The sequence below is a fragment of the Sabethes cyaneus genome, chromosome 2, assembly GCF_943734655.1.
Source record: "Sabethes cyaneus chromosome 2, idSabCyanKW18_F2, whole genome shotgun sequence".
NCBI lineage: Eukaryota > Metazoa > Arthropoda > Insecta > Diptera > Culicidae > Sabethes > Sabethes cyaneus.
In genome coordinates, this window is record NC_071354.1 from 40,186,251 (window position 1) to 40,196,685 (window position 10,435).

Genomic DNA, 10,435 nt, shown 5'->3' on the forward strand with positions numbered 1-10,435 from the left:
CTGATAGCGTGGCTTGGGTACGCTGATCAAAGAAGTTTCGATTTGTGATATCAAAGCTGTGGTTGCCTCAAATAAGGTTCACTTCGACAATAAGTGAGACCGCATTCTGAGCTCGAACCAAGCTTTATAACGCTAAGACTCGATTTTGTGGTGCATTCCGCGATTCTCGTCCGCGTCGGGAAGGATTGAATCGATATCGTCCGCGTCGGGAAGGAGAATCTCGTTATCGTCCGCGTCGGGAAGGATTAAACCGTATCGTCCGCGTCGGGAAGGAGAAACACGATTTCGTTCCGCGATCGTTTTTGCAAAATGCCCACAGACAAGAAAACCGAGAAGAAGCTAACTGAACTGCTAGTGGCTAGAAAGGCAGTATATGTGGTGCGCGATTCGGTGGAAAATTTCGTTCAACGTTACGATAATGACCGTGATGCTTGCCAGATTTTCGTCCGTTTGGAATCGTTGGACAAAATGTACCAGGAATTCCATCAAGTGCAGAGTGAAATCGAAAAAATAGACGATGCTGAAATGTTAGATACCCATCTTATTGAACGATCTGATCTGGAAACGCGCTATTGTGTAGCGAAAGGATTTTTGCTTTCCCGAAGAGCACCCGATCTGAACCAAACGGGGCTCAATACGTCTATCATGCCCGCGCCACATACCCCTTCCAACACCTTCCACTTAAGACTGCCTAAAATCGATCTCCCAAAATTTAATGGAGATTTTACAAAATGGTTGTCGTTTCGGGATACATTCAGCTCCATGGTTCACTCAAACGCTGACATCCCCATGGTTGCAAAATTGCAGTATCTGCTGCAATCTCTCCAAGGTGAAGCACGAAAACCTTTCGAAAGTGTCGATATTGAGGCAGACAATTATGCATCGGTGTGGGATGCATTATTAAAACGATACGATAATCGTCGGTTCCTGAAAAAGCAGCTGTTTAGATCAATTTACGATCTCCCACAAATGAAAAGAGAATCTGCTCAGGAATTGCACGAACTTATTGATGAATTCCAACGCCACGTGAAAGCTTTAGCGAAGTTGGAGGAACCAATCCAATATTGGGACACTCCATTGATTAACATTCTATGCTACAAGCTCGACCCAGCATCATTGCGTGCCTGGGAGGAACGAAGCAGTCAAATGGAAGAGGTTAGCTACGATGCTTTAATAGAATTCCTTCATCAAAGAGTGCGCATACTGAAATCTGTTGCGTCAGATTTATTACAACGTTCGCAGTCTAATCATACCAGAATGCCCGGTGTGAATCAGATCCAGAAAAAAGGCTTTCCCCCAAGAACAGTAGCCAATGCTGTTGCCTCCCAAAGTAACCCGTCAGTGCCATCGTGTGTCGCTTGCCGCGAGAATCACTATTTGTTTCAATGCTCAACCTTTGAAAAAATGTCAGTAAGTCAGCGTCGGGAGCTGATTACCCAACGCAAACTATGTTGGAATTGCTTCCGTACTGGTCATCAAGCGAGAACCTGTGGATCCAAATACAAGTGTCGTGTGTGTCATGATCGTCATCATACGTTATTGCATGATTTCTCTCCATCGAATTCTTCTCCAGCGGTGACAATACCTGTTCCAGAGCAGCAACCGAATCCACCATCGTTCGCACTCCCAGGAAAGGCAGGGCCTTCCAATGTTCAAGTTAGTTTAGCGGTTCAGTCTCGTCCAAGTACAGTTTTATTAGAAACAGTTTCCCTTCACGTCGTCGATGATTATGGACACATCTTTGAAGCTAGAGCTCTATTAGATTGTGCCTCGATGTCGAATTTCATATCGAAAAGGCTTGCCAATCTGCTCTGCAATCGCCAATCCAAAGTAAATGTTAATGTTGCGGGAATTGGTCAATCCTTGAAAACATTAAAGCGCACTATAACCGCAATAGTCAAATCTAGAGTTTCTCCATTTTCCACGAAGCTTGAGTTTTTGGTAATCGAAACACCCACTAATGATTTACCAACCGTACCCGTACAAGTCAGCTCGTGGAATATTCCGAATGTTGCTCTCGCGGACCCGAAATTTCACACTACCAGCCAAATAGATGTTATCATTGGCGGAGAAACATACTGGGAATTGCACACAGGCAAGAAAATCTCCTTAGGATCCGGCCAACCTCAAGTTATCGAAACCCTCTTCGGCTGGACAGTTTCCGGTTCAACATATCAAGATGCTTCACCCACAACGCTAGACTGTTTTGTTTCAACTGCTGAAAGCAGACTCGAAGATGCAGTACAGCGATTTTGGGAACTAGAGACACTAGTAGAGCAAAATACACAGTCTCTTTCAGAAAAACGCTGCGAGGAATTTTATGCTTCCACCACAATAAAAAACTCTTCTGGGCGATACGTCGTTCGTCTTCCGAAGACCGAAAACACTGAGATCGTTCTAGGAAATTCTAGGCTTATAGCTGAACGCAGATTCCACAGCCTCGAGCGTCGGTTAGACCGTGATCCCGTCGTAAAATCATCCTACCACCAATTCATGCATGAGTACGAGCAATTGGGGCATATGAGACGAATTTGTGACCCTGTCGACGATTCAATCGAACACTGCTACCTCCCACATCACCCGGTATTTAAACTTTCGAGTACCACCACGAAGACTAGGGTAGTCTTTGATGCGTCATGCAAGACGGCATCTGGATACTCGCTGAACGACTGCTTGCTCGTAGGCCCGGTCGTCCAACAAGATTTGTTATCTTTGGTCATGCGCTTCCGAACACACGCTATTGCATTGGTGGCCGACATAGAAAAAATGTACCGACAGGTACAGGTACATTCAGAGGACCGACCGCTACAAAGAATCCTATGGCGCAACAACGTCAAGGACCCCATCGCCTCGTATGAGCTACAGACCGTTACGTACGGCACAGCCTCCGCACCGTACCTTGCCACTAAAACCCTCAAGCAGTTATCAATTGACGAAAGTCACAATTTTCCCGCCGCTGCTGATCCTGTATCTAACGATTTTTATGTTGACGATTTTTTGTCTGGAGCTGAGGATGTCCAGACAGCCCGTGAAATTCAACGTCAAGTTACACTCATGCTTAGCACCGCTGGTTTCCCACTAAAAAAGTGGGCATCGAATTCATCGGATGTGTTAAAAGGCATTCCGTCTGAGGACCGTGCAATTCAACCATTTGTCGATATGCAAGACGAACAATCCATAAGCACACTCGGTTTGATCTGGGAGCCCAAAACCGACACCTTTCGTTTTAAAGTGGACTTACCGTTGCCAGCAGCTGTTTTGACTAAAAGAAATGTGATGTCCTACATAGCTCAAATCTTTGATCCTCTTGGTTTGGTAGGTCCCACCATCATGAAGGCAAAATTATTCATGCAGCATTTGTGGACACTAAGGCAAGCTGACGGTAATCGGTTCGATTGGGATCAACCATTGCCACCGAAGCTGCAAAATGCGTGGAAGGAATTCCACACCACCATAGATATTTTACGCCAAATTAAAATACCACGATTCGTATCGCTGCCAAGTGCAATCAAGTTCGAATTGCATTTTTTCGCCGATGCATCCGAAAGAGCGTACGGAACATGTTGCTACGTACGCGCTGAAACAACACACCAAATATCTGTTCAGCTTATGGCATCAAAATGTAAAGTAACACCACTTTCAACACATCACACTATCGCAAGATTAGAGCTCTGTGCTGCCCGGTTGGCTACACAGCTCTATAAAAAGGTGTCCGGCTCCCTGAAAATCTCACCTACACAAGTTCACTTTTGGTCAGACTCTACGACTGTTCTACAATGGCTACGCTCAGTGCCAGGACGCTGGAAGACATTTGTGGCCAACCGTGTTTCGTATATCCAGCAAGCAACTACGATCGACAATTGGAAACATATTGCCGGCGTCGACAACCCTGCAGACGATATCTCGCGGGGACTGAATCCACCAGAAATTGTAAACAGCACACGATGGTGGACCGGACCTAGTTGGCTTACCCTCGCTTCAGAATTTTGGCCGGTTGGAGCTCTACCAACTGATGAACTACCCGAAACTAGAACGGAAGGCAAAAACGTTCCGTTAGTCGCTATGTCTACGACACAATGCAGCTTCAATGAGTATTTATTCGCTCGATATTCGGATTATTCACCATTGCGACGAACTACAGCCTATTGCCTTCGTTATCTACAAAATTTGCGCAACCGTTCCATCGTTCGCAAAACCAACCCAACATGTTATACTAAACTCACTCTTCGTCACGTGAAAATTGATTCATCTTATGCACTCGACAGTGAAGAACTTTTTTCAGCCGATATTGCACTGTGCCGAATGGCACAACAAGACAGTTTTTGGGAAGAACGCAACAACATCGCCAATGGCATTCAATTATCCAAGCCCAATACTCTCAAATGGCTTAAACCTTTTTTGGATTCAATGGGAGTCATTCGAGTTGGCGGTCGTTTAGATAATGCCGCACTATCTGAGAAAGTGAAACATCCGATATTGTTAAAGGGCAATCATCCTTTGAGTACCCTTATAGCTAACTATTATCACAAGGTTCTTCTACACGCTGGTCCGCAATTAATGCTAGGAACTCTACGTCAGAAATATTGGTTTCTTGGAGGAAGAAATCTTGTGCGTCAAGTATACCATAAATGCCATACATGTTTTCGTTTCAAGCCAGTGTTGATCAAGCAAAGCACCGCTGATTTGCCAGCATCACGCGTCACCCCCACTCGCCCATTTTCTGTTTGCGGAATCGATTATTGTGGGCCCTTCTTCATAAAGTCAGCTGTCCGAACGCGTGGTCCAACGAAGGTGTACGTTGCCATTTTTATATGCTTTTCTACTCGAGCGGTGCACATTGAACTTGTGGGTGATCTCTCCACCGCTGCCTTTTTGGCCGCACTCAGACGCCTAGTTGCTCGACGGGGAATAATCTGTGAACTGCACTCCGATAACGCCACAGCATTCAAGGGAGCCGCCCATGCACTCAATAAAGTATATCGAATGTTGAAGCTGGAAGAACCGGAACGAAATAAGATTTTTGATTGGTGTGCGAACCACGGGATAAAGTGGAAGTTCATTCCGCCCAGAGCTCCTCACTTCGGAGGCCTCTGGGAAGCCGCCGTAAAATCTACTAAATTTCACCTTCTGAAAGAAATGCGTAACACTACTCTCGCATATGAAGACATGCTAACGTTACTCGCACAGGTGGAAATGTGCCTCAATTCACGGCCAATTACACCAATACCGTCGGAATCGTCAGATTTAGAGGCCCTGACACCGGGACACTTCCTGGTAGGCTCTAATCTTCAAGCTGTCAGCGAACCACCCTTAATAAGTATACCAGCAAACCGGCTCAATCATTGGGAGCAAACCCAGCAACATGTACAACGTATCTGGGCTCGATGGTACCCGGAGTATCTCCAACAACTGCAGTCTCGTGCATCAAATAGCTGCAGTCCGCCAGTTAAAATTGAACCAGGAAGAATTGTCGTCGTTCGAGAAGATAATGTGCCACCAACCAAGTGGCCGCTTGCGAAGATCACCGCCATACATCCTGGAAAAGACGGAATCGTTCGAGTCGTCACACTAAAAACAGCCGCTGCAGACAACGTCGTTCGACCCGTAGCAAAAATTGCTTTGCTTCCGATGCCCACTGATGGCATCCTGCCAACCATCGATCGTTAGAGCAGTCTACTACTTGCTCGATGCGCATTTGGAATTTCAGCAGGTAATTATCATTCCAATTACTTAATCCAACCCCGTATGATCTACCTGGTCTTCTATTTTGCCGGTGAAAGCGGAGCGTCGCAACGTTGCATCATTGCTAAACATCCCTTGACTGGAGCGATATTGCGTGCAGTTATTAACTGCATCAAAGTACATTGAACTATCACCGCAAGCGCCAAGAGAGAGAAACACCAATAGACCAATAAACAAGCCATTGGATGCAACCAAGACGGAAACGAGGGGCACCGTCAAATAGTGAATGAAAACAACAATGCCATCAAAATCAAAGATTGATTAGCAGATATAAAATAGTAGATAAAATAGTTGAAATACCCCTAATATTTCAAAGGGGTCGGAATGTAGGAGATTAATGCTACATTAAATCAATTTTCTTAGTATCTAAATGCTTAAAACTAAATTGCTTAAAACTAAATTCTAATTACACTATTGTTAAATTTGCTTACCCTAATTATATGATGATCTAAAATCACGTCAAATGCAATTATCATTAATGACTTATCGATGATAAGCGAGATAGTTGATACAGAGAGAGATGTAGGACAGATCCATTGTTACAGATAGGCAATCTGAATCTATCTTTAGATCGTCATGCACATGAAACTGGCAGTACAATCTGATCACTTGAGGTGACGAGCAATAAATAGAAAAGCTCCCGTAAATGTGATATTTTTTACGGTCAGAAAATTCCGAACTTCACTACTGGCCCTTCTGCCAGTCGCGGTCGCGAACAAGTAACCCTTCGATACCGGCAGTCAACCCCGTATCTTGATCAAATAACAATAAAAAAATTAATTACTAACTAAATAAACTAAATAAATAACTGCTTACTAAACTACTGCCGCACCCTTGTATTAGGTGCGGCAGTAGTTTAGTTAGTAGAACATTCGGGTATCAACCGAAAAACAAAGAGAATTTTTTAATCGAGCAAAAAAAATATGGATTTTAGGCATTTTTACTTAAAGTTTAAACGTGAAATCCAAATCTATTCTTGCTTTTAATAAATACGTTGTTATTTTTCATGCAAAAATATACGAACAAAAAGACAAAAACGAAAGAAAATTTTTTTGGCCGAGTTTCGGAAATTCCACTGTTTGAACTTCCATTTCTATTTCGTGCTAGAAGCGTTAACTCAACTCGTAAATTCATTTTTCGAGTTTTTCAAGCTGTAGAGCCCACAGACAATTGATTTTATAAAAAAAATTAGCTCATATCCTACAAATTATTTTTTTGCCCCCCGATTTTTCAAGCCAATTTCCAAAAGGGGGTGACAAAATGATTTGCAATGGCCTTATGAAAAAAAAACTGTAGAGTTTTTATATTGAGGAATTTTATTGCAATGTTGAGGAAACGTTTATTAAATTTGTATAATGTTCCTCTTTACTCAAGTTGCGGGATCCGCGGATCAGTGGAGATAGAATAATTGAAGATTAGTTTTGAGCAAGTTGCAACTTGAAATAATGCTATCGAAAAGTATTTGCAAAAATCTTTACAAAAAAAACATTCACCTCGTTTTCCGCTATGCATATCCTGCAAAAGCAGATTCATTGTCATCTACTCGTCAATTTTATCACCGATTTTACCGTTATGAAAGCAACCCGTCGTCGTAAGCGGTTTCCAATTCCGCTTCGAAGAAACCCATATATATTTGTCAATCCCGGTGAGGTAAAAAATAAATTCAAACCTGACAGCAGCTAATCTGCATCGATTCGCGACACAGCAGATGCATGCAGCCGATAAATCCTATCCATCGCATCGCCGCGCCGCCTGCCGGCCGGGCTGGATCGGAGGAGATCTTCTTCACTGCCGTGCCGTGATGTGCCATTGCCGCCGGCATGTCGTTCGTTCGTTCGTCGTCAGCATATCGGCAGCTCGAAACAACCTGGCACACTGCGGCGCTGGAGCTGCTAGCCGTCCGCCTCGGCAGGACGAATGCAACCACGACCAAACATTGCCGAAACAAGCGAGAATCGAACCTCGCTTCTCCCTTTTTAAGAGATCTTATCCGCGGCTGATGAATTGCGAACTGCGATCAAAGTTGTATTCGTTTATCGTCCCAATATACCAGTCCCAATTCCGTGAACGGCGGTGATGAAGAACGGACCGGACGAGGTGAAGAAGGGATTTAATCTTCCTAAGTAGATACGAATCGATTTTAAATTTTCACCGCTGACGATGCTGCTGTAGTTCTTCGTCACATGTCAATCTACCAGGTAACATCGGTCCGGGTAGGGGATATCGGGGTTTAGTGAAAAGTTCGCTTGTTTTGATTCTGTGCAGGACACGTACCAGCCCGGATATACCTAAACGTTAAAAGCAACTGAGGAACAAATTTGCGTTTGAAATATTTTTCTGCGCGCCGTGGTGCACTTTATATTGCTACGATGCATTTCTTCCTTTATGGTGCGCCGCTGCTCGACAGACGCATCGAAACCAAGGTGAATGTGTTGTGCAAATTGGAGCAGATAAGAGCTCATAAATCCTTCGTGGAAGAAAACAGCAACAAAGCAAAGACTTGGCGCGCTGCGCAAGATTTCAAAATCTTTCGACCGACGACGACGACGACGAGGACGATTCTCGGTAGCGGTGAAGATCTACGCAGCACTGCACAGCAGAGCGTGCAGCGCGGGAGGGGTGCGGGTGGTTACGTGTAGCTGGAAGCCGATTAAGCAAGAGCTCAAATGTAGGAAAGCTATGTTTATGATCACTGAGGTTGCCATAACTTAAGCGGCTTAGCGGTGTTTGACTGCAAACGGAATGGTCGTACCTGCGTACCTTGGGAACGGTTTTTGGGTTGAGGAAATCTTCGGGAACAGTTTAGCTTAATAGTTTTTTATTCATACTAATATGGTATATACTAATGTCATTATAAAAATAAACCCCCGAAAGCATCAAACATGCAGTTCCATTCGGGATGAGTTTGCTGTAAGTTTGTGGTATTGAATTTAAACAAGCAGAATATTTTGTACCTTTATCCATAGTGGTTTTTGCACTATGAGACCTGCTGTGCCGGTTTGGACCGAGAGGTTCTAGAGCTCCATGTAATTTTGTACGCATGTTCATGGACTTACATTGGGTTGCGTTTCGTTCAAAGTTTGATGACGTTCACAGTTTTCAATTATTCAAAACAATAAATATAGTGGATAGTGGATTAATAGCGAATTAAAAAAGAAAAGTGTCATTTTTCACACAAAATTAAACATAAAATTAATTCAAAAGTAATGTTATTAATAAAAAGCTACACGAAAATATATGAGAATGAAACAAAATATATAAACTGAAGAAAAAACTTTATTTGTTGCATTATGAGAACTTCTGTAACGGAAATGTATGGCTAGAAGACAAAAAGGAAGTGGCCCTTTGACAGGAAGACTAGTCGAACCAAAAATGCTAATATCTGATATCATATAAAAGTGAATGTATGTTTGCATGTATGCACCGCCATACCTCCGGAACGCATAAACGATTTTTCATTAAACGTGGCATACATGTTGCTTGACATAAGGGAAACAATACAGAGGGATTGACGAAACGGAAATGGCCCCAAAACGAAGCGAAAGGTCCAAGCAAAATGGGCTTTATTTGCCTTGCGTAATGTGAAATTCCGGTTCAGTAACAATGTATAAGCGGTTTGGAAATAAGAATAAGATCTGAAAAGAAGGGTTGGTCATTACCAAGGGGGAAGGTTCAAATAGAATAAACGGCTTTGTTTCTTAGTGGATTCAGTGAAGAAGGTACTTTAGAATTAACTCCCGATATGATAAAAAAATGAAACGTTCGTGTTGTCCTGGACCCGATTGTATTCCAGCTTTAGTCTTCACCTGTTGGCATTAGTAGAGCCTTTGTGCCAAATATTCAATAAATCATTCGAATACGAAAAATTTCCAACGATCTGGACGATCTGGTGTTTCCTGTTTTTGAAATGAACGGAACGGAACGTCCGAATCTATCGTGGCCTGACTTTCTTAATATTGCTTTGAAACGGGGGTTCTACAATTGATGAAGGGACGGGAGGGGAAAGTTATTAATTTTTTTTTGAAATGGATGGGAAAGAGCGGAAAGGTGAGAAGGGAGAGGTTATTAGTAACTACGCTTAACAAGTAGTCGTTGTGACTCCCACCTTTTATCCAATGCTGGAAGGTGCATGGGTCGAACCAAGCTATAATCTGAAATTATAACTGGATTCGAACCCACAACACCCGCCAGGGCATGTGGCCCGCTGGTATCCATGTACTTTTGAACCACAGAGGTGCTGGACAAAAGGAGACAGCACAACCCCCTTATTAAGGTAGCGACGTATCTGGTAGGGTTATTTTTAGACACAAATTGTGCCTTTTCCTCCGTATACTGTAGAAACTACCGACCAAGAAGTTTGAATCTAACTTGTTTTTACTGGCTGGCAGGCCCTTGCGACTTACAAGGTACTGCACGTGACGCTGTTCGTCTGTCAGCGTGTTAGCCGCGATTCTCGGCGCGGGTTTTCGGGAAAAGAGTCGCTACCAATAACCCCTTCCTTCACCTTTCCATTCTTTCCCCTATATTCAAAAAAATTGTTCAATACTTTCCCCTATCGTCCCTTCTTCAATTGTAAAACCACCGTTTCAAACATATTACTATATAAGCTTGACCGCACTGTAAGGTCAAGACTAAAAACACAAGGTTTGATCTATAAAATCAATTGTCACTGGTATCTATAATCCAAAAACTC

The 10,435-nt window shown here is 43.3% G+C and overlaps 1 protein-coding gene across 1 annotated transcript; it reads left to right on the forward strand.

Moving 5' to 3' along the window:
- Positions 1-309: 309 nt before the first annotated feature.
- Positions 310-5,667, forward strand: LOC128735336 (uncharacterized). Its single transcript, XM_053829826.1, has one exon. The coding sequence runs from the start codon at positions 310-312 to the stop codon at positions 5,665-5,667; it is 5,358 nt and encodes a 1,785-aa protein (XP_053685801.1).
- The last annotated feature ends 4,768 nt before the right edge of the window (positions 5,668-10,435 follow it).

Bases quoted from the DNA above. Each gene is read 5' to 3' on its own strand.
- LOC128735336 (XM_053829826.1), top strand. From the start codon at position 310: ATGCCCACAGACAAGAAAACCGAGAAGAAGCTAACTGAACTGCTAGTG.